Source organism: Hemiscyllium ocellatum, chromosome 15 (genome assembly GCF_020745735.1).
Source record: "Hemiscyllium ocellatum isolate sHemOce1 chromosome 15, sHemOce1.pat.X.cur, whole genome shotgun sequence".
In the NCBI taxonomy this organism is placed as follows: Eukaryota; Metazoa; Chordata; class Chondrichthyes; order Orectolobiformes; family Hemiscylliidae; genus Hemiscyllium; species Hemiscyllium ocellatum.
The window spans coordinates 40,112,573-40,138,085 of record NC_083415.1 but is presented as its reverse complement, the minus strand read 5'-3'; the positions used below and the strand labels follow the sequence as shown (position 1 = coordinate 40,138,085).

Here is a 25,513-nt window from a genome sequence, read left to right as displayed (position 1 = left end):
AATGACTATAGGCAAAAAGAAACCTCAGAATGTGTCATGTGAATATGCTCAAAAGGTATGTTTTACAGGGAAGGAAAGCAGGGAGACTGTATTATTGGTTATAACACAGAGGGAAGAATCACGTTCAGAATTGAACATTCTGAATTGGACATTCCTCAATGAGGAAGTTGTCAAAATTGGGATAATTTATTGAGTTACCTTCCAGAGGAATATCAAAATGACCTGAAAAAGTTATTACTATCACATGGGGATATATGTGGAAAAAAGCTGGGAAGTACTAACCTAATTATGCATGATGTAGAGATAGGAAATGTTGTTCCGACTAAGCAACATCCTTATGGGCGTAACCCCTTAAAGTTGGCACAGGTTCAAAACGAGATTGAACGCATGCTCCAAGACAACATAATTAAAGTGAGTAACATTGATTGGAGCTCACCAATAGTCATGGTGCCAAAACTGATGGTACTCAACAGTTATGTGTGGACTATCGCCAAGTCAATGCAGTTACAAAGACTGAGGCATTTCTGATTCTGCATTTGGAAGACTATGTTGAAAAAGTTGGACAAGCATCTTATATTTCTAAGTTGGACTTGCTCAAAGGATACTGGCAGGTACCTTTGGCAGAAAGAGCGAAGGCAATTTCGGCTTTTGTAATGCCAAATGGACTGTATCAACTTAAAGTTTTGCTATTTGGTATGAAACATACACCAGCCACATTTCAGAGATCAACCAATAAGATCATGGCTGAACTATCCAACTGTGTTGTATATTTAGATGACCTGATGATTTTCAGTCACACGTGGAAAGAACATTTGCAACATTTATCAGACCTGGTCGATCGACTTCAGAAGGCAGGCTTGGTGATAAACCCGGTTAAAAGTGAATTTGCCAAAGTCTAAATCACCTTTCTGGGTCATGGTATTGGACATGGACAAATGACTCCACAGGATACAACAACAAAGGTAACTGTGGAGTTTCCCATGCCATCGACAAAAACAGCAGTTCTACGATTCCTGGGACTGTGTATTTTATCAAAAATTCATACCAAGTTTTAGCAGTGCAGCTGCTCCACACACAGAATTGCTAAAGAAAGGCAACAAGTTTCAGTTAAAAATCACACAACTCCAGGTTATAGTCCAACAGGTTTATGTGGAAGCACTAGCTTTCAGAGTTAGTGAGTTCCGGAACTCCAAAAGATAGTGTTTCCAAATAAACCTGTTCGACTAGAACCTGGTGTTGTGTGATTTTTAACTTTGTCCACCCCAGTCCAACACTGGCATCTCCAAATCAAGAAATTTCAGTGGACTGTCAAAAGGTATCTGACAGCCTGAAAGCTACGTTAACCACTGCCCCAGTATTAGCCTTACCTAATTACACAAAACCATTCAAGGTGGCTATCGATGCAAGTGATGTGGGTGTCGGTGCTGTGCTCTTACAGGAAGACAACGAAAAGACAGACCTATTGGGTATTCCTCCAGAACATTGAGCATTCATTAGCAGAAATATTTGAAGTTGAGAAGGAGACTTTGAGCTTGGTGTTGGCGTTACAACATTTCAATATTTATGTTACCAGTAATGTATCTAAGACAATCATACACACTGACTATAACCCATTGAAGTTTAATGGGTAAAATTCTCCCATTGGAGAAATGTAAAGACAAAAATGTCAGACTGTTTAGATGGAGCTTGTTGTTACAGCCATTCAATTTGAAAATGGTGCAAGTGGCAGGACGAGACAATGTGATTGTCAACACATTGTCCAGACTTGAATGAGAAATGGAGGCATTCGGTGACAGAAGTAAAAGAGACTGAAAGAGAATGTAGTTGCACATGTTTGCTTGTTTATAGTCAATGTAATGTATATGTGTGTTGTAGAGTACTAACAATTTAGGATTAACGGTTTTTAAAAGGAAGCCATCTTTGCATATTAATGGTTCATTTATTTTAAGGGGAGAAGTGTGACAATGCTGCTCCTTTAACAAGGTTATGTTGGCCTTGTTTTTTTTCAAAGAGGTCATAATAGACACAGACGCCGAAGAGTCTAAGTTGAAGGGTTTTAGAGTTAGTTTGATTATAGCCAACAGGAAACAGGCTTTCAAGTTTTAAAAAAAAACTACTTGGACAATGAAAGGGGAGTGGCCAGTTCTCCCAGCTCAGCTTTGTTTTTTTTCAGCAGTGGATCATGGAAGCTGCTGGACCCAAAGATACAGGTTCAGGCTGATACTCTCTGACCTCTCTTTTGTAAGACCCTGTGTTTGATTTTACCTTTTGTGCCGAAGAGTGTTTATGGAGATTGTTGCAAGTATTTGGAATAGCATCATTAAGTTGGGTTAGTCTGTTAGGTTTTCGGATAGGTTGTTATTTGGTATTCTGTTCTCTTTTGCTTGTGTTTCATTCAGTAACCTTGTAAATAAATTCTGTTTTGTTTAACTTAGTGGTTTGACCAATGACATCTCTCCTGGAAGTTCCACTTTACACTGCTTACAACAACTAAAAAGGTTTGGGTCTGAACTACTTTCTTGCAATGTTTTGAGGGGGTCTGGCCTCGTTCATAACAGCAGCAAGTTATTGTGATCTGACATACATTGGCTGAAAGGATAATGGAAGTGGATTGAAGAGCAATTTTCAAAAGAGTATTGAAGAAGTACTTTAGAAGGGAAAGAAAAGGCAGACTAGTAAAAAGCAGGACAACGGTAAAGGTATTAGATTACACCCAAAAAGCATTGAGCTGTACCATTCCAAGAACTGAGGTGAAGGTAGCTATGGTCCAGGAAAGTTGATTATTAAACTTCAGTATGCTGGTAAGTCCTCCTTACATTGCAGAAATTAAACTATATTAGATGTATTTGTAGTGCAAATACCATTGTTTGATACTTTTAGCAAGTACACTAGATATTGAAAGAAAAAGTAAATCAATTTCAAATAGTACATTTTTGAAACTTTCCAATTAAACCTGAAGCAATGAAGCTCCAGTGAGACAATTAAAATTAACTCATTTGGTATGAGTTGTTAATTGATTATCAATTATCACAATTAAAATCTACTTTGTCTGAACTTTCAATTTTGAATTTAGTTTGTGTATTAAAGTTAAATGTTTTACTGCCACATAGGTTGTTCTTATTCCTTTGATTTTTAAGTTTTTGAAAACTTAAGATAAAACCAACAAGTTCTTTAGCCCAAAAGGGCAACTTGAAAAAGAGTAGTTAGGGTATGGAATGCATTGCCTGGAAATGTGATGGAAGCTAATTCAGCTGAGACATTCGAGAGGGCATTGGATGTTTATTTAGATAGAAATATTTTTGCAAGAATATAGAGTAAAAGTCAAGATATTGGCACTAGCTAATAGTACTGGTACAGACATCCTGGACAAACACTCCTGTGACCTACGCTATTTCAGCATCAGATTCAGCTTTGCTATAAAACAAAATTAATACGTATCTTATCTAAATTAAAATGTTGGACAGGAGATGCAGTAAATTTATGCCAATCAATCCACTGCTGAAACAATGTCGTTTGATTTTTCAGTATCGTTTGAATTGGCTGTTTCAGACATTAAAAAGCAAACCCATACAAAAATGAAAGAACAGGATCTACCCAATCCCATTTCTATGATTTACGAGTGATGTTGTTTCAGTGTTGACATGAGGCTTTCTTTGCTAAGGTTGTGTTACGAATAGTCTCCACCCACTCTCCCTATTCAACAAGGGATGAAAACTTCCAACTGATGACATAGATAGGGTCCAGCTTCGTCGATTTATGGCAATGGTGGATGCAACCTGTATTTCCTCCTCCCACAACCAGGAAGGCGCGAAGGAGTTTCTTAAAAAAGAACCCAAACCCAACAAACTGACTACAAGTTGGAGAGAAGGGACTACTAAGACAGTTCACCCTGAAATGCAAATGGTCCCACCCCTACAACCTACCCTCCCATCCTGGCACCTTCCCCTGCCACCACAGGAACTGCAAAACCTGCACCCACACCACCTCCCTCACCTCCATCCAAGGCCCTAAAGGAGCCTTCCACATCCATCAAAGTTTTATCTGCACATCCACTAACATCATTTATTGTATCCATTTCTCACTATGCAGTCTCCTGTACATTGGGGAGACTGGACGCCTCCTAGCAGAGCACTTTAGGGAACATCTCTGGGACACCCGCACTAGTCAATCTCACCGCCCTGTGGCCCAACATTTCAATTCTCCCTCCCACTCTGCTGAGGGACAGGGGCGGCGTGGGCCTCCTTCACTGCCGCTCCCTCACCACCAGACGCCTGGAGGAAGAACACCTCATCTTCTGCCTAGGAACACTTCAACAGTTTCCTCATTTCCTCTTCCCCCACCTCACCCTAGTTCCAAACTTCCAGCTCAGCACTATCCCCATGACTTGTCCTATCTACTCCACTCTCTTTCTCCCCCCCAAAATCACCTTCATCCCCTCCCTCACTCATCTATTGTACTCTATCCTACTTTCTCTGCCTTTATTCCTGATGAAGGGCTTTTGCCCGAAACGTCGATTTTACTGCTTCTCAAATTGAGCCTGAACTGCTGTAGTCCTCCAGCACCACTAATCCAGAATCTGGTTTTCAGCATCATTGTTTTTACCTGAAACGCAAATGACCGAGTCGCCCAGAACCTTCTTCGGGCAGCGCGATGGATGCTGGGAAGTGTAGTCACGCAGCCGCTGGAGTGATGGTGGGAACCGGCATTCTGTGTCCCAGCCGGAACTACAACCCCCAGGGATCCTTGCGCCCGCGGTGCCTCAGACTGTGAATGGCTGGGGTAAGCGCCATATACAAGAGGCGAAGCTGAGCAGAGGGGAAGGGAGCTTGGTCTGTTTGGTACTGATGACTGCGGCCATTGTCTCTTTTCCATCTTAGCGTTGCGAGATCAAGGGGGAGGGGAATTTTTTTTAAAAAAAGGAATCGCAGGAGAAGAATGGGGAAGCTGGAGGAAATCGTACGCATAGCGAAGAAGATGGATAAGATGGTGTCCAAGAAGAACACGGTGGGTTGTGTAGAGGGTGGCCGCCTGCCCGGGGTTGTCGATGCAGCACCGTGCCCAGTCCGGCTGCTAGGCTGCAGATTCCTGCCTCCGGAACCGGCGGGATGTGAACAAACCCATGTACAGTGAATGGTTAGGCTGAAGGACACCCTCGGGCAATTAACGTTAACTTTTTATGGGGAAATGCTGAGGCTTCTGGCGTTTGTAATGTAGATAAATGTTGGATGGGAGAACGCCCTCTTGATCCTTTATGTTCATCAGCTTTTAAATTCATATCGCTTGTAGTTTTTATTGGGAGGACGCGGTGAATTGTGGACAGACAAGGTTATTTGAGGGAGTTCCATATTTTAAGATAATTGTTTTCAGTAATGGATATTTGAATGAAAGTTTTCCTTTATGGATACTGATTGTTGATAGTTATTTTCAGAGAGAACATATTTCAACTTTAAATTCTATTTTTAGTTTTAATCTATTCTGAATTAAAATGTGAAGTTAAATATTTCAGTAATGCCACAAGGGGTGAGGATCACTGACTTTGCATTTGATGTATTTATGCCATGTCTTTGGCTCGAGTTAAACTTTTTTCAGTTGATTACTTTGAAGGTGTGGATACGGAGTGCAGTTGGTATTGTGTGTGCTGCAACTTCAGTAGTTATATTTGGCATATGAACATTTTATGTATCCTCTGTTAGCTGCAGCAGTGTCATGGTTTTTAATCCTTAAGATTTATTACTTGTGTCTTGGTTTTGATTCAGGAGTCGTTAGGATGTAGACAGCTAAATGCAAACAAAGTCTAGGCTGCTCAAAACATGGGACAACCTTAGGTAATCTCCTGCCTGGTGCAGATTGAACATCATTTATTTCTAAAATTCTTTTGTAGTGTTTGGTAATATTTTATAGTATTTTCTAATTTTGATTGATCAGCCGATTGGTAACAGTATTATACATTTTCATGAATGTGTATGGGTCCTCAATTACTCAGCTTATACTGCAATAATGTTTTGTTCTGCTTTTTCTGTTAATTCTGCAGAGTGGTGCGATTGATTTACTGAAAGAACTTAAAAGCATTCCCATGACTTTGGATTTGTTGCAGGTAAATAGCAATAATACCAGTCATAGAGTTATACAATTCGGAAATAGATCCTTTGGTCCACATCGTCCATACTGACCAAATATGCTAAAATAATCTAATCTGATTTGTCAGTATTTGGGCCATATCCTCTAAACCCTTCCTAATCATATACCCATCTCGATGCTTTTTAAATGTTGTAATTGTGCTTGCCTCCACCACTATCTCTAGCAGCTCATTCATACACACCATCCTCTGAATGAAAAAGTTGACCCTTGGGTCCCATTTTAAATGTTTCCCCTCTCACTGTAAATCTGTATCCTCCCCCAAAAACATCCTAGAGAAAAGATCTTGACTATTCATCCTATCCCTCATGATTTTATAAACTTCTATCAGGTCACTCCTCATCTTCCGATGCTCCAGGGAAAATCGCACTAGTCTATTCATCCTCTCCCTGTAGCTCAAACCCTCCATCCTTGTAAATCCTTTCCAGCTTAACAACTTTCCTATAGCAGGGAAGCTAGAATTACATGCCAAACCAATGTCTGGACAGCCACAACATGGTGTCCCAACTCCAATACTCAATGCACTTGCCAATAAAGGCAAGTGTACCAAACGCTGCCTTCACTACCCTGTCAACCTGTGACTCTGCATTCAAGGAATTAGGAATCTGCATCCCAAAGTTGTCTGTTCGGCAACACTCCCTGGTACTTATCATTGAGTGTATAAGTCTTGACCTGGTTTGCCTACCAAAATGCAGCTTCTCGCATTTATCTAAATGAAATTTCATCTACCACTCCTTGACTCATTTGCCCATCTGATCAAGGTCTTGTTGTATTGAGGAAACCTTCTTTGCTGTTCACTACACTGACAATTTTGGTTTTATTTTATTGTCAGATGTACTCAAATGCAGGATTACAGTGGAAAGTGTATAATGTCTCCACACAAGGTGCCATCTTGGGTGCGAGTATCTAGGTACAGAATCTTAAGAATAATATAGAAAGAAAGAACAAACTTAAAAGTTTCAGTAATTATAGTACGGCGACACCGTCTTAGTTTTAATTACAAAATAAATTAAAGCTGAAAGTTCAAACATTACTGTCTTTAAGTGCTTAGCCATGATGTGATGATGTCTCAAAGTGCGGTTCCAAGACCAGAAGTCCGTACTGGGCCAAGGGACTACCATGTACCGTTGAAAGACCGCCATGCTAGGCCTCTGGCATGGCAGGACAAACTGAGTCCAAGGCCGGGAATACATGGCCGAGAGAAGAGGGGGAAACAAACACAACAGAGAGAAAAAAAGAAACTGATTGAGTGGGCATGGTCCATGCAAAAAATCCTACTCTGCTGCCATCTTGGACGTTCAAATTGCTCAAACTTACTGACCAGAAAATTACAACTTTTTTAAAAGGCATCTGGATGGATGTATGAATAGGAAGGGTTTAGAGGGATCTGGTCAAGTGTTGGCAAGTGGGACTAGCCAAATGTAGGATGTCTGGTCGATGTAGACAAGTTGGACCGAAGGGTCTGTTTTCATGCTATATATCTCTGAGTTCCATTATTCACATTTATATGAATGAGAAAAAGCAGTGGACCTAACACTAGTCCATGCTAAAGTACATTTGACTCCGCCCTCCTTGTCTTGTTTGTTCCCTAAACATGGAAAGCTTATGGCATAAAAAGAAGATTGTTCTTGATTTTGCTGGATGTAATTTCTTGGAACTGGCAGCTGTAATATTTTGCCCAGACGTTATTGTTCTCAGGCTTTTAAGAAGCACAACCAAACATATTCTTGGCCTCGCTTCTTACCAACGTAACAGAATTTCTGTTACAACACTGGAATGAAAGGGAGTTACTAGGCAAAGCTGCCAACTAAAACTCTGGCTTCTTGGTTTGTATGGATTAAGACCTTTCCACATTAGATTATTGGGTGAAATTACGATTTTTTAAAAAAATTACGTTTTCCATGTCATTAGAATCTCAAATGTTCCCCCACTCTGAATAACTTTTATAGGACATTGATATACCTTTGAAAGTGAAAGTCTAAATAATATTCTGCTTGAAGAAACTAATTTACAATTCAGTTATGTAAATACAATCTTTGCATCATTGATTCTAAAATTTCCTGGCAAACCAATTTTCCTGGGGCATTTGTCATAATCTGTAAGCAACATCATTTTGATGCAAGCAACATAATTTTGCTGCAGACTGATGTGTAGAACTAATTTTCTTATCGTTAAGACATACAGTCATTGGCGTCTCTAGCACTTTAAAGGAACATCATTTGGCATTGTTAAAACTATGATCTCAATCCTGGGGAGAAAAATAGAAAATTGTAACTTGTAAAAATGTTCTGGAGTGATTCTAATTTGTAATTTCCTTTTCTTGTATGTGGAGTTTGCCAACAACTGTGCAAAAGAGCCAAATTACCTTGTCAATTGCAAGATATCAACATATTTGAAAAAATGGGCCCAATCATATCAAGCTTTCAGTCCTTTGACTAGGCTGTTGAACAGCTCTCGTGAGAAGTAGAGGAGAATGCCAAGTTTACTGTCTGCAAAAAGTTGATAGAAGTCTTACCTCTGCTTTGAGTTTTAATTCTTGATTCATGTAATGGCCTCATGCAAACCAGTTGGATATTAAAAGTGAGGGGCACAGACTTGTTGGTTTCCAGCAGGCATTGTTTTGCATTGGGAAATTTCCTAGTAAACGTGTTGTTGAGGTGTATGAAGAATGCTTTTTCTTTGTCCCAGAAAATGGCATAGTTCTCATACTCATTTCTTACTAACTCTTCTGAGAGATCAAGGAATGCCTCAATTTGTTTCTGAATTTAATCAGCTCAGTAACTCCTACTTCATTGTGGTCTCACCACCTTTGCCTTTGACTATGCTACTTGAACCTTCTTCCATTTTAACACCTGCTTAAAAAGGAATTGCAAAGACTATCCCAATCCTGCACCTGACATTAATTTCCTCTTTCAGTGTACAAATTCCAGATCAAGTAAGCAAAAAAAGTGCCTTTTTTTTAACAGCAATGGCAAATGCTATTATCAATCCAATTATCCCTACATAAACAGTTTTGCACGTTCGACCCTAACAAAACATGAGGTGAAAGTGAGGATTGCAGATGCTAGAGATCAGAGTCAAGATTAGAGTGGTGCTGGAAAAGTACAGCAGGTGAGGCAGCATCCAATGAGCAGGGAGATCGACATTTCTGGCAGGAGCCCTTCTTCCCTACCCAAAACGTCGATTTTCCTGCTCCTTGGATGCTGTCTGACCTGCTATGTTTTTCCAGCACCACTCTAATCTTGACCCCAACAAAACATTGCTATTAACCTTTAAATAATGGATCTGAAAATCTATTGCAGCTCTTTGCAGATGCTGTAAATGTGAAGAAAAACATTTTTCATAGGAATACATCTTGCCTCCAGTGCCTTCGTGTTATTTGACAGGAGCTTTGTGGACAGTTCACCTTGTTCCTGCTGCAGGTGCTCCAGGGAATGAGAAGTGGGATAATTGGCACTTCATGCATCTCAATTAACTACATAGGACTAAGGATGCTTTATATAAGGACATGTTAAATTTACATTGTTGACGCAATAGGTGAAAGTATGATGAATTAAGTTTTTCTTGGAGACTGAATTTAAAATATTGTTAAATTTACCAGGCTGCTTGTATTCCTGAAGAGTAGAAATTTTGATGTCCGGCAGCATTAAACCTTGAGCCTATTTCACAGGAAGGGGACTTCTCTCCTAATGCAGCTCAAAATCAGGTAAAATAAGGAAGGTATTTTTATTGCAATTTTAAAGATGATTTATAATATCAGTTCCTTTTTATTCTTTAGTCTACACGGGTTGGGATGTCTGTGAATGCTGTTAGAAAACAAAGCACGGATGAAGAAGTCACAACACTTGCTAAGTCACTCATCAAATCATGGAAAAAGCTGCTAGGTAAAGTTCTGCTCTAGTCATTGTAAGCTTGGCTAACAACTGGCAGAATCTATATGACATAAGCTATAATCTAAGTAATCTTCAAAAAAATTACTATACATGTACGAGATTGCTTTTTTTTATTTTGAAGTTAACTAATGAAAAATGGTAAATTTGAGGGAGGTAGACTGCTCCTTGACTGGTGGAAGTTGTGCTTTAGTTTCACCACAACAAATATTGAATGACAATAGAAGTCAAGTGCAATTTATTTTATAGTAAATATAGTTTTATCCATTACAAAATGGTATCAAACATAAAATTTTGTAGTTGTGTAATTAAAAATTTCTAATGCATTGGCCTTTGGAGATAATTCAATAAAAGCTGAATTTGACAAGCTACCAATGAATGTATGTTCAAGACTACATTCTGGTTAACTGCTGCCCTTTTGACCTGCTGCACCAGCATTGTGTACTTTTTCACTTTTACCCTGGAATTTGTATTTTAGTTTTATAAATATGAACTCAGCATTCATTACATTTCCAGTAATGTTGTATTTTATAATTAATTATGGTTCTTGAGTACCTATTCCTGAACCACAAAAAGGCCACCACCTCTTTACCATCCTACATTCTTTTCCAAATTTAAATTTTTTGATGTGATGCAATTTTTTTCCTGACCTGTACAAATAGTTCTAGTAAGCTTGCTGTCTTAACCCAATGAGCCATCCTGGTTGTCCTTCATTGTATTACTTTAAAGTTCATGATGACATTGAACATAACTTGTTCCATTACTCCAAAGACCATATTCTGTATATTGCATATTATGTGATAAATCAGGATAGCACAGAGTTGCTTCCCCTGTCCATAAGATTTAGTGAACTATGTGACATGGGTTTTTCCTTTCCCTAAATCTGTATGAAGTCAAGGGAGTGAAATGAGATGTGCTGCAGTGTTGTCTGTGGGAAGTAAAATGCACTAAATATCCTTCACTTTTAATTTGATCCTACAGAATGAAATAACTGAGATGTATTATGCCATAAAAACAGAAGCTGAAACATCATAAAATCTTAAAACAAATCCATTTAATGTCTTAAATTCCAACTGATCAATCTAAGCTTTATTTTTCAGTGCCAATAAGGTTGTTCAGCTTTAATTGTGAACTTAATATGGCATTAATAAGGCAGTTGCAATCCATTCAAAGGTTCTCCAAGCAAAATACATAATTCTGATTTCTCCAATGAAACATTTCTTGTATTTGTATTTGATTATAAGTTTATAGGAATTCAGTAAAGCCTGCGGCGAAGTATTGATCAACTCCATCAGTTTATGATTGGCTGCATGTGGTAGACTCTAGAATTTGCCATTGGTTTTAAAGGAGTACTAGTAAACGTTAGCCTTGGCATCAGCACCACTATGAAATGTGAGTTAATTTTCTTTTGCAATTTAAGGCATTTTCAGCAATTAGTCATTTATTTGCCCAGGGTTTAGATCAGAGTGGTGTTGGAAAAGCACAGCAGGTCAGGCAGCGTCCAAGGAGCAGGAAAATCGACGTTTCTGACAAAAGCCCTTCATCAGGAATGGCTTTTACCTAAAATGTCTCTTTTTTTTTTCCCCCTGCTCCTTGGACGCTGCCTGGCCTTCTGTGCTTTTCCAGCACCACTCTGATCTAAACTCTGGTTTCCAGCATCTGCAGTCCTCATTTATTTGCCCAGACCTTTCTGCCTTGATTTCTGTACTTTTGTAAGCAAGGGTACGCAATCAACAATTGTTTAAATTATTTATAGAAAAATAAAATGTCATCTTTTTGTCTTTGGTAAAAGAGTTTACTAAATGGACATTGAAAACTGCATTTTTGGAATTACCTCTGAAATTACTAATTTAGGTTAAGGAGCATTTTTAATTTTTTTTATTATTCTGCTAATTCTAATCTGTCTTCAGGTTCTGAGTTTCTTGACCTGTGAGGATGTAAAATTGATTTTGATAGTCCTGGTTTAAGGAGGTGAAATTCAGTCAGGGTTACCTCTTCCTGATTTGTTTGTTGTGGCCAAAATAGTATGGCTGTAATGGATTACAGCTTTCAGACATACCAAGTCCTAGACATGTGGGTGAAGGATTACAGTGTAACTACGCCTGTTACTTCAGTGTAATTTGACTCCTTTCTGGAAAAAGCCGATGGCAGCAGTCCATTGAAAGCAGTTGAAATGAAAGTTGAATCCACCTTTTTCATATTTTTCATTTTGTGAGAGCATGAAATGTCCTTGGACAGGTTTTGGCTACTGTACAGCTGAAGCAGATATGCAATATTTGTTATGGATAGAGTGAGTGAAGAAAAGTGTTTTCAAAATGACTGGATCAGGGACAGGAGTGTGACTTGGAGGTGGATAACGGAACCGAGTCTGCAGTTGCCCATTAGATCTTTGAGGTTCTCTCTCCCGCTGCTTGAGAGAAGGGATTGAAGGGTTGATGTGGAAATTGACCGTGATACTAATTTGGCAGGGGGATGGGAACTGGAGCTACACACAAGCGGGAGGTAGTTTTAGATGGGGCAGTGACAGGATGTAGTGAATCTATCGGGAAGATGTTTCATGTGATGAAACAAAGGGATCAGTTAAAGTGTATCTGCTTTAACGCAAGGAGTGTCAGAAATCAGTGATGAACTTAGAGCATGGATTGGTACTTGGGACTATGATGTTGCAGCCATAATGGAGACGTGGGTTTCACAGGGGCAGGAATGGTTGTTAGGTGTTCTAAGGTTTAGTACATTTAAAAAGAACAAAGATGATAGATAATTAGCACATCACAGCTACAGAAACAGGTTGTCGAGGAAGATTTGTCTACTGAATCAGTATGGGTGGAAGTTACAAACAGCAAAGGAGCAGGCACCTCATTAACCTCCAATCGCAGTAGGGAGATCAAAGAACTCGTAGACCGGCACGTTTTGGAAAAATGCAGATGTAGCAGGGTTATTGTTAAGGGTAACTTCAACTATCCCAAAACTGACTGGAACCTCCTTAGTGAAGATGGTTTAGATGGAGCTGTTCTTGTTGGGTGTGTTCAGGTTTCCTTACTCCGTATATGGACAGGTGGACAAGAGAGGCCGTTTTGGATATGGTGCTTGGCAATGAGCCAGGACAGGTTTCAAATCTTGCAGTGAGAGAACACTTTTTAGTGACAGTGATCACAACTGCCTCACATTCTCCATAGCCATGGAGAGGGAAAGGAGCAGTTACCTTTTAGGAAGGTATTTAATTGGGCAAAAGGAAATTACGACACTACCAAACAGGAGTTGTGGAGTACAGATCGAGCGCAACAGACATGTGGAGACTTTGTTTGTTTAAGGAGCAGTTGTTGTGAGTGATGCATAAATTTGTTCCTCTGAGACTGGAAAAAAGGGTAAGATTAAAGAGCCTTGGATGACTAGAACAGAGAGCTTCTCGTCAAAAGGAAGAACATAGGTGGAGGAAGCAAGGGCCTAGCACAGCTTTCGAAGATTACAGGCTTGCTAGAATGTAGCTCAGAAATGGACTGAGGGGACCGAGGAGGGGGCATGAGAAAGGCTTGGTGGGAAGGATTAGGGAGAACCCAAAGGCATTTTACTCATACATGAGGAATATGAGAATGATCAGGGAGAAGGTAGGGCCGATCGGCGATAGCATCGGGAATGTTTGCATGGAGTCTGAGCAGATAGAGGAAGTTTTAAATGAGTTTTTTTGGCTTCAGATTTCACTAAGGAAAGGGACCTTGTTGTAAATGAGAACTTTTGAGGAGCTGGGAAATAGGCTTGAACAGATCCAAGATTGGTGAAGTTGATGTGCTGGAAATTTTGGCAGACATTAAGATTGATAAGTTCCCAGGGAAAGACCAGATTTATCCTAGGCTGCTCTGGAAAGTGAAAAAGGTTGCTAAGCTGCTATGGTCAGCAAAGTTTTGGAAAGAATTCTGAGGGATGGGATTTATGACTATTTGGCAAAGCATGGTGTGATTAAAGGCAGTTAGCATGGCTTTGAGAGGGACAGGTCATGCCACACAAATCTTATTGAGTTCTTTGAGGAGGTGACAACTCTGGTCAACAATGGTTGAGCAGTGGATGTGGTGTACGTGGACTTCAGCAATGTATGTGATAAGGTTCCTCCTGGTAGGCACATTCATAAAGTCAGGAAGTATGGGATACAGGGAGATTTGGCTATCTAGATTCCGAATTAGTTGGCTGATAGAAGGCAGAGAGTGGTTGTAAATGTAAAGTATTCTGCCTCAAGGTCAGTGTTGAGTGGGGTCCTGCAGCACTCTGTTCTTGGGCCTCTGCTCTTTATAGTTTTTATAAATTACTTGGACGAGGAGGTTGAGGGGTGGGTTAGTAAATTTGTAAATGACACAAAGTTTGAAGGTGCCATCGATAGTATTGAGGGCTATTGCAGGCTGCAGTGTGACATAGGATGCAGAGCTGGGCTGAGAAATGGCAGATGGAGTTCAACCTGGATAAATGTGAAGTGACGCATTTTGGAAGGTTGAACTTGAATGCTGAATATAGGACTAAAGACAGGATTCTTGGCAGTGTGGAGAAACCGAGGGATTTGGGTGTGCAAGTACATAGACCCCTCTAAATTGCCACCCAAATGTTAAGAAAGCATATGGTGTTTGGGCTTTCATTAACAGGGGGATAGAGTTTAAGAGCTGCGAGGGTTTGCTACAGCTGTACAAGTCCCTGGTGAGACCATACTTGGAATATCATGTCCAGTTCTGGTTGCCCTATTATAGGAAAGATACGGAGGCTTTGGAGAGGGTGCAAAGAAGTTACCAGGATGCTGCCTGGACTGGAAGGCTTGTCTTACGAAGAGAGGTTGACTATGCTTGGACTTTTCTCTCTGGAACGAAGGAGGAAAAAGGATGACTTGATCGAGGTGTACAAGGTAATGAGAGGCATGGATAGAGTCGATAGCCAGAGACTTTTCCCCAGGGCAGGATTGATTGGCACAAGGGGTCATAGTTTGGAGGTGTTCGAGGGAAGTGTAGAGGAGATGTCAGAGGAAGGTTCTTTACACAGAGAGTTGTGAATGCATGGAATGCGTTACCAGTGGTGGTGGTGGAGGCAGAGTCATTAGGGACATTTAAGCAACTGTTAGATGTGCACATGGACAGCAGTGAATTAAGGGGTGTGTAGGCTAGGTTATTTTATTTTAGATTGGGAATAATCCTCGGCACAACATTGTGGGCTGAAGAGCCTGTTCTGTGCTGTACTTTTCTATGTTCTGTGGGACAGCTGTCACAAAGCTTTTTTTCTAAAAGCTGTTCCTTTTCTCAAGGATACTACTATGCCCTTTTGGTTTTTTCAGTTCACCTCTGAACTCAGGCTCCGAATCCACTGGTTTGGTACAGCGATGAAAGGCCTTTTTGTTTATATATAAACAGATGAGACTTTAGGCCAAAGCTTTTATGGCTTTAGAACTAACCTGTGTAAGTCAAGGGGGGGCGTGGCCAGCTTTCGAGCTGAGCAATTCAAATCAGTTCAGCAGTGGAGCTGTGTGGGAACAGGCTGCTAAATTCTCTCTCCTTCTGCCCTTCTAACTTCAGTTTTGTAAGCCTTTGTTTCATTTTTACTGTGTTTAAGGGGTTAGTTTTTGGGGACCGTTGTACATATTCGGGACAGCATAATCAAGTCTTGTTTGGATAGACTGAGTTCTGGCAGATGTTCTTTGTTCTGTTCTTTGTATTTGGTTCCATACTTTTGTGAATAAATTTTTGTCTTTTTTTTTTAAAACCTGGTAGTCAACCTCGCTAGCTTACTCTAGGTAAATTTTACTGTACACTTATTGAGACAAATTGTAAAGTTATGGTCTGGGCTGCCTGCTTAATGTTTTGAGTGGTCTGGCCTAGTCCATAACACAGGAAGCGATTCAAGTGGCGAAGCAACAAGGAATAGTCGGTGACAGTATACTAACAGGGATTGACATTGTTCGCTATAATAAAGAATGAGAGTCCAAATGTTATTGCTTACACAGTGCCAGTGTTTGGCATATCTGCTGGAAAGAAACTAACTTGCATTGGTAGGAAGGAAGATCTGGTGGTTATGGCTCATATAGAGAAAAGGGACATAAGCAAAACTAGGACTGGCTGAAGTTAGAGAGGATCTAGGAACTAAATTGAAAAAATCTAATCTTTTGGGTTATTCCTTGACGCATGTGCAAATTGGCATTGTGTACATAAGATTAGAGATTAATACATTGCTCAAAGACTGGGATGGGTAAGGTAGTTTCTGGTTCATGTGCCATTGGCACAAGTATTGGGGAAAATTGGGGTTGGGGAGTCGGTAGGGAGGTAGAGAAGGTTTTAAGGTGGATAAATGCCCAGGACTTGATCAGGTATACCCAAGATCTCTGTGGGAAGCTAGAGAAGTGATTTCTGGGCCTCTTGCTGAGATATTTGTATCATCGATAGTCACAGGTGAGGTGCCAGAAGACTGGAGGTTGGCAAGCGTGGTTCCACTGTTTAAGAAGGGCGGTTAAAAACAGCAAGCCAGGGAACTATAGACCAGTGAGCCTGACCTCGGTGGTGGGCAAGTTGTTGGAGGGAATCCTGAGGGACAGTATTTGGAAAGGCAAGGACTGATTCGGGATAGTCAACATAGCTTTGTGCGTGGGAAATCATGTCTCACAAACTTAATTGAGTTTTTTGAAGAAGTAACAAAAAAGATTGAGGGCAGAGCAGTAGATGTGATCTATATGGACTTTGGTAAGGCGTTCGACAAGGTTCCCCATGGGAGACTGATTAGCAAGGTTAGATCTCATGGAATACAGGGAGAACTAGCCATTTGGATATAGAACTGGCTCAAAGGTAGAAGACAGAGGGTGGTGGTGGAGGGTTGTTTTTCAGACTGGAGGCCTGTGACCAGTGGAGTGCCACAAGGATCGGTGCTGGGCCCTCTACTTTTTGTCATTTATATAAATGATTTTGATGCAAGCATAAGAGCTACAGTTAGTAAGTTTTCAGATGACACCAAAATTGGAGGCGTAGTGGACAGCGAAGAGGGTTACCTCCAATTGCAACAGGATCTTGACCAGATGGGCCAATGGGCTGAGAAGTGGCAGATGGAGTTTAATTCGGATAAATGCAAGGTGCTGCATTTTGGGAAAGCAAATCTTAGCAGGATTTATACACTTAATGGTAAGGTCCTAGGGAGTGTTGCTGAACAAAGAGACCATGGAGTGCAGGTGCATAGAGTCGCAGGTAGCTAGGATAGTGAAGAAGGTGTTTAGTATGCTTTTCTTTATTGGTCAGAGTATTAAGTACAGGAGTTGGGAGGTCATGTTGCAGCTGTACAGGACATTGGTTAGGCCACTGTTAGAATACTGCATGCAATTCTGGTCTCCATCCTTTCGGATCGATGTTGTGAAACTTGAAACGGTTCAGAAAAGATTTCCAAGGATGTTGCCAGGGTTGGATGATTTGAGCTATAAGGAGAGGTTGAGTAGGCTAGGGCTGTTTTCCCTTGAGCGTCTGAGATTGAGGGGTGACCTAATAGAGGTTTATAAAATCATGAGGGGGCATGGATAGGTTAAATAGTCAATGTCTTTTCCCTGGAGTGGGGGAGTCCAGAACAAGAGGGCATAGGTTTAGGCTGAGAGAGGAAAAATATAAAAGAGACCTTGGGTCAGCTTTATCACGCAGAGGGTGGCACGTGTATGGAATGAGCTGCCAGGGGAAGTGGTGGAGACTAGTACAATTGTAACATTTAAAAGGCATTTGGATGAGTATATGAATAGGAAGGGTTTGGAGGGATATGGGCTGGGTGCTGACGGGTGGGACTAGATTGGGTTGGGATATCTGGTCGGCATGGACAAGTTGGACCGAAGGGTCTTTTTCCGTGGTGTACGTCTGTATGACTCAATTTTAACTGACTGTTGATGTCAGCACCATGATTGTTGCTTTTCATGTCAACTCGGTGTATCAACAGGAATTTTCAGTTGTGGAGAACAAGACCAAGTTTAGTATATGCTTTAAGTCCAAATATATAACAATCCTGAAGATACAGTTACTTGTATGGACCGTAATCCCCTCGCTCTCAAAATATTTCACACTAGTGCAAAATGAAATAGTCTCAAATATTTAATGCTATCAACCATACAGTTTGAAAACTTTTCACACTGGAACAGACAAGCTTGTAATGGATTAGGCAAAAGTGAAAACTGCAAATGCTCTCTCCTCTAATCTCCAGCATGGTGGCTTTTTCCCGAACCGTTGACTCTCCTGCTCCTCGGAAGCTGCCTGACCTGCTGTACATTTCTAGTACCACGTTCTCTACTCGAACCTCATAACGAATGTCTAATCATGAGCAACAATGAAGCTCATGATCAGAATGGATTTGTGTAGAATATAATTGTGGGATGTAGTTGCTAATGTTAAAGTGATGTCTTTGTAAATAACATAGATATGGTGAAGGGAGGAAATTGTAATATGAAGTTTAAAATGTCTCCAGTATATAAGAAATGTAATGCAGGTCCACAATGAAATATTATTTAGAAACTTAGAATCTAATGTGGAAGAACCATGATTTGTGTTTCTATATTGTGTAAATAAAGACATCATTCTAGTTTAAAGTTTGTGCGAAGATTTGTAGCTCGGGTGCTCGTTGTTGTGGTTCTGTTCGCCGAGCTGGAAGTTTTTGTTGCAAACGTTTCGTCCCCTGGCTAGGCGACATCAGCAGTGCTTTGGAGCCTCCTGCGAAGCGCTTCTTTGATGTTTCTTCCGGTATTTATAGTGGTCTGTCCTTGCCGCTTCCGGTTGTCAGTTTCAGCTGTCCGCTGTAGTGGTTGGTATATTGGGTCCAGGTCGATGAGTTTGTGGATGAATGCCATGCCTCTAGGAATTCCCTGGCTGTTTTCTGTCTGGCTTGCCCTATGATGGTAGTGTTGTCCCAGTCGAATTCATGTTGCTTGTTTGCGTGTGTGGCTACTAGGGATAGCTGGTCGTGTCTTTTCGTGGCTAGTTGATTTCATGTATGCGGATTGTTAGCTGTCTTCCTGTTTGTCCTATATAGTGTTTTGTGCAGTCCTTACATGGTATTTTGTACATTACATTAGTTTTGCTCATGCAAAACTACACCAAGGAGAGGGAAGCACTGAAAGCACTAAGAAACGATAAGAACATAATCATACTACCAGCAGATAAAGGCAGAATGACGGTCATCCTAGATAAATCAGATTACATCCAAAAAGCACAACAACTACTAGCAGATACCAACACCTACCAAATGAAGGAATTTGACCCCACACCACAACTCACCAATAGAATAAATAACACACTAAGGAATCTACAAAAAACAGACAGATAACCAAAGCTGACCTACAAAGAATGAAACCAGAAAGCAACAACACCCCCAGATTCTACGGACTACCTAAAGTACACAAACCAGACATCCCACTCAGACCCATAGTATCACTACCAGGGACTCCAGCATACAAACTGGCCAAAGAACTACAACAGAAACTGAAATACCTGGTCAGCGGATCCAAACACTCCATACAATCAACACAGGAATTCTTGAACATCATCAGAAATATACACATAGACAAAGAAGAAACCATGATCTCATTCGACGTGACGGCATTGTTCACTTCGATTGACAAAACCCTAGCCAGAGAAACAATAGCCAACCTACTGGACATACAGAACAGAAAACAGGACGCGGAACCTATCAACAAAGACGGCATACTTAAACTACTGGACTTGTGCCTCACTACACACTTTACATTCAACAACCAGATATACGAACAAATCAACGGAACACCCATGGGATCACCAATCTCGGGACTCATAGCAGAGGCAGTTATGCAAAGGTTAGAACAAACAGTCCTACCACAAATTCAACCCAAACTCTGGGTCAGATATGTCGATGACACGTTTGTAATCATCAAAAACACGGAAATAGAAAAAACACACCGGATCATCAACGCCACACTCACAGGAATCCGATTCACGAGAGAAGAAGAAAAGGACAGCCAACTCCCATTCCTAGACGTGATAGTACAAAGAACACCGAACGGAGAATTCACCACAAGGGTATACAGGAAAGCAACACACACAGACCAAGTCCTAAACTATGAAAGTAACCACCCCAACACACACAAACAAAGCTGCATCAGGACACTATTCAAAAGGGCCACAACACACTGCAGTACACCAGAACTGCAAAAAGAAGAGGAACACCTATACAAGGTATTCGCCAAAAACGGATACCCGCGCAACTTCATCAACAGATGCCTAAGAGAAAGACCACGGAACGAGGACATGCCACAACTAAAAGGACTAGCCACACTACCATACATCAGGAGCGTTTCAGAACTGACAGCCAGACTACTGCGAACCTTAGGACTCATAACGGCACACAAACCAACAGCCACACTCAGACAACAACTTACAAGAACGAAGGACCCGATACCCAACATGAGCAAAACTAGTGTACAAAATACCATGCAAGGACTGCACAAAACACTATATAGGACAAACAGGAAGACCGCTAACAATCCGCATACATGAACATCAACTAGCCACGAAACGACACGACCAGCTATCCCTAGAAGCCACACACACAGACAACAAGCAACATGAATTCGCCTGGGACAACACTAGTATCATAGGGCAAGCCAGACAGAAAACAGCCAGGGAATTCCTAGAGGCATGGCATTCATCCACAAACTCCATCAACAAACACATCGACCTGGACCCAATATACCAACCACTACAGCGGACAGCTGAAACTGACACCCGGAAGCGGCAAGGACAGACCACTATAAATACCGGAAGAAACATTAAAGAAGCGCTTCGCAGGAGGCTCCAAAGCACTGATGTCGCCTAGCCAGGGGACGAAATGTTTGCAACAAAAACTTCCAGCTCGGCGAACAGAACCACAACATCATTCTAGTTTCTTTTTGTTTGAATTCAGAGTGAAAATGTCTTGGATTTTGTTTATATTCACTTAATGTAGTTTTTAACCACTTTGAGGTGCGTTGTTCATTAAATGTGTAATGTGGGGAGAAGAGGGAAAGAAAATTAATAATAGGCTGCTCCTGAGCAACAAGATGTCCGATGAATCGATTTGTCCCTGCAGTGTCCGCCAGAAGGAGGATGTGCAGCTTTCTTAGAGATAATTAGCTCATTTTGGACAACAGAGCAATTTAGCAGTGTTCCCTGTTGGACTATAGCCTGGTGTTGTGTGGTTTTTAACTTAAAACAGTCAGGGCAGAAGAGTTGGAGTTAAGTGGCTTGATGTTACAGTAAGTGATTATGAACGCAAATTGAATCATACATTTAGTCCTTCATCCTAATTATTGATAGATTATAAATAGTTGAATCCCCAGCATTGATCACTGTGCATTCCACTCTTTGCATCTTGCCAACCTGAAATGACCCACTTATGATTACTCTCTGCCTCCTGTTGGCTAATCATTCCTCTGTTCAAGTCAATATGTTTGCCATGGTCTTATTTTGCGTAGTAACATATGATGTGGCACCTTTGTTATATGCCTCTAAAAATCTAAGTATATCTGCAGGTTCCCCTTCATTCACATAGTTACTACCTCAAAGAACTCTAATTTAATTTAGTGAAACATTACTTCCCTTTCACAAACAAATATTTATTTTGTCTGATTGCATTGAGATTTTAAGTGCCCAGCTTTATACAACCTCTTTCATAGTAGATTCTCAAATTTTTCCTAACGCTATTTTTTATTGCCTGTAGTTTTCTGATTTGTCTCCTTCTTTCCTTAAATCAAGGAAAAAGCAAGCATCATTCCACACAATGGGTCCTTTTCAGAATATAGAAAATTTTTGAAATTTAATACACACAGTACGTTTATCTCAGCAGCCACTTCTATTAAATCCCAAGATGAAGTCCTTCTGAACCTGGGGATTTGTCAGCTTTTAGCGCTGTGACTTTTTTTTGAATACTGTTAACCTGTTAATTATTGTTTTAACATCATCCTTTCCTTTTACCTCTTGATTTTATAATTACTTCTGGTATGTTTTACTGTCCAGAGAAGGCAGACAGAATATTTCTTCAATTCTCGATTGTTTCGTCATTTTCTATTATTAATTCTCCAGACTCACTTCCTGAAGGAGAAAGTGAGGGCTGGAGATCAGAGTCAAGAGTGTGTCGTGTTGGAAAAGCACAGCAGGTCATGCAACATCTGAGGAGCAGGAGAATTGACGTTTCAGGCAGGAGCCCTACATTCCTGATGAACGGCTCCTGCCCGAAACATCGATTCTCCTGCTCCTCAGATGTTGTATAGCCTGCTATGCTTTTTCCAGCCTCCCATACACTCGACTCACTTCCTGAAAGACCGGTGTACACTTTAGTTATACTTTTCCTTTTTTAAATGTCTGCAGAAATTCTATTTAGTTATGGCTAGCTTTCTCTTGTGTTTTAATTTGTGTTTTTGAAAACCTCAAGATCAGTGATTATATGTTAAATGGATGGTGTGTTAATTTCAAAGTACTGTAGTTGATGTTTGTCTAAATTAATGGTTTGCAGATGGCCCTGCAGGAGACAAAGACGCTGAAGACAAAAGAAAGGAATGTTCATCTTCCTCAAAGAACATTTCAGACTCAACAGAACAAAGGTCTTTTCAGAGCTCCTTTTAACATTTAATTACCTTCTATAATGCATACAGTTCCATTTTAATGGAACAACCACTTGTTGCCCTACTCTTCAGATTGCCTGCGGGTAATTTCTCTGTGACTTCATTAACCTCTGAAAACCTAACAACATGATCCAAATTTCACTACTGGTGCCCTAATTTGCATCCGATCCTGATACACATCAATGCTGTGCTGTTTGACCAATAATTGCTCCCATATTAAGCAGTGCCTCAATTTAAATTCCTCATCCTTGTTTATGTATTTTGTCATGCACTCTCAACTCTGAGCTCTGTCGTCTTCTGTAGCCCACAGCCCTCTTGAGGTATTTGCATTCGGCCAATTCAGCCAATTCTGCTATCTTGAGTGTCCCAAATTTTAATTATTCCAACATTGTCCGTGTGCCCTCAGCTGCCAAGGCCATGGAGTCTGAAATGACCCTCTAAGCTTTGCCCTAAATGCTTTCTTTTTCCTTTTCAGATGTTCCTAAAAGGTATCATTTTTGACTAAACATTTGATTAAATGTGGTATTGTTTCTTTGTCCAATTTTGCGACATTTCTGTTAAGTTTTATTGGTACTTGTGCAGAATATTTTAATGTAGTAATAAACTTGACAGTAGTGGAGGGGATGCAATTGGAAGTAGTAATGGTGATGCAGGTATTGATAATGATAAAGGTATAATTGCCTACCATTTGTACATTGCTTTACCAAAAATTCAAACATCAGATTTTCTTATTCAAAATAAGTTTTTAGTTCTAGAGAATAAGAGTTTTGAGGACTTGAGATGCAAAGGATATTCAAATATTGTCTGTAATATTGAGCATATGTGTTTATTCTACCAGACTAATATGAAAAAATATATAAATTTTTCACATGCTGTTTTAATAGTTTCTCTCTTAGCAAATTATCCAATATTTTTGGTAATCCATACCAATGAATGGAATGTTTTTCTCTATGAAAATAATTAACAAATCAGCTTTTTTTCTGAATAGAACAACAAAACCTCAATAGTTACTTAAAATTAATGCCTAAGTCGCTTAAATTCATTTTCCTTAGTATCATATATTCCTTTTGTACTGACTTTGAACACCCAGTAATCTGAATAACCTGTTTTATAGCTTATAAAAAAAGAGAGAAAACCTTAATTATTTTTTAGTTTGGATATTTGCATGGGGAATGGATGGTATCATAAAATGTAGGAGCAGAATTTGGCCCATCAAGTCTGCTTTGCCACTCAATCGTGGCTAATATGTTTCACAACCCCAGTTTGTTGCCTTTCCCCATCTCACTTGATCCCTTCACCAATGAAGAACCTATCTATCTCTGTATTTAATATACTTGATGATTTGGCCTCCACAGCTCTCTGCAGTAATGAGTTCTATCAATTAACTGTCCTCTGGCTGAACAAATTCCTTCTTGTCTCAGTTCTAAAGGCTTGTCCCTTCATCTCGAAGCTGTGCCTTTGGGTTCTAGTCTTCCCTATTAGTGGAAACACCTTCGCTCAGTGGTTAGCACTGCTGCCTCACTGCACCAGGGTCCCAGGTTTGATTCTAGCCTCGGGTGACTGCAAACTCCACACAGACAATCTCCCCATGTGTGCATGGGTTTCCTCCGGGTACTCTGGTTTCCTTTCCACAGTCCAAAGATGTGCTGGTTAGGTAAATTGGCACTGCTAAATTGCCCATAGTGTTAAGTGCATTAGTCAGAGGGAAATGGGTCTGGGTGAGTTACTCTTTGGAGGGTCGGTGTGGACTTGTTGGGCCGAACGGCCTGTTTCCACACTGTGTAGGGAATCTAATCAAAAAAAAATCTAACCTAATCATGGAGATGTACAGCTTGGAAATAGTCATCCGTGCTGACCAGATATCCTAAATTCAACTGATCCCGTTTGCCAGCACTTGGCCCACATCTTAATATATACAAATCCAGGTGCCTTTTTAAATGTTGCAATTGTACCAGCTTCCACACTGCCTCTGGCAGCTCATTCCATATGTGCACTACCCTTTGTGTGACAAAATTGTCCCATAGGTCTGTTTTAAATCTTTCCCCTATAACCATAAATGTATGCCCTCTAGTTCGGATTCTCCCATCCTATGGAAAAGACCTTGTCCCTTTACCTAACGGTACCCCCTCAATGTTATAAATCTCTATATATAAGGTCACCCCTCAGCCTCTGATACTCCATTCTCCAAAACCATTCTATCTAGGCCTCTCAGTATTCTATAACTTTTCCAATCAGATTATTCTCCCCCCTCTACCCCCCAAAAAAAACTCAATCATTCCAATCTTCAAGTACAGCCCTCGAGTTCTCAGCCACTCCTTATTTGACAAGCCAGGGATCATTCTTTCAAACCCAGTCTGGGCTCCCTCCAATACCAGTGCATCCTTCCTTAGATCAGTTAGCCCAAGGGCTGCTCATCATATTCAATTTGCAATCTGACCAGAGCCTTCTGGAGCCTCAGCAGAATATTCCTTTTCTTGTATTCTCACTTTCTTGAAATGAATGCATTTGCCTTCCTAACTGCCAATTGATCTTGCATCTTAACATTAAGAGAATCCTCATCTAGGACTCCCAAGTCCTGTAGTGCTTCAGATTTCTGAAGCTTTTCCCTGTTTAGAAAATAATCTCCACCTCTTCCTAGCAAACTGCATAACCTAACATTTTGCCAGATTGTATTCCATCGCCACTTCCTTGTTCACTCTCTTAGCATGTCCAAGCCCTGCTTTCTCAACACTACCTGTCTCTCCATCTACTCTGCTGCTAAGTTTGCAGATGACACAATGCCCTCAGTTCCTTCGTCCATCACTTAACACAGACCCTCTTGGAAATCAAACTCTGCAGCAGTCATCCTGAAAAAGACTCCTTTATCCTTACTGTCTGCCTTCTG

The 25,513-nt window shown here is 40.5% G+C and overlaps 1 protein-coding gene across 3 annotated transcripts in view; it reads left to right on the top strand.

Annotated features, from left to right (window-relative positions):
* Positions 1-4,778: 4,778 nt before the first annotated feature.
* tcea2 (transcription elongation factor A (SII), 2) overlaps positions 4,779-25,513 on the top strand; it is a 64,221-nt gene continuing 43,486 nt past the window's right edge. For 2 of the 3 annotated variants that reach the window (XR_009645471.1, XM_060836065.1), the window contains exons 1-4: positions 4,779-5,004; positions 6,032-6,094; positions 9,914-10,019; positions 22,521-22,608. Coding sequence is in view for 2 of the 3 variants with exons in the window: in XM_060836065.1 (XP_060692048.1) it covers positions 4,936-5,004; positions 6,032-6,094; positions 9,914-10,019; positions 22,521-22,608 (326 nt within the window). In the remaining variant the exon portion in view is untranslated. Of the gene's footprint in view, positions 5,005-6,031; positions 6,095-9,755; positions 9,842-9,913; positions 10,020-22,520; positions 22,609-25,513 lie in introns of those variants that run through there. The other variant, XM_060836066.1, reaches the window with a different exon arrangement.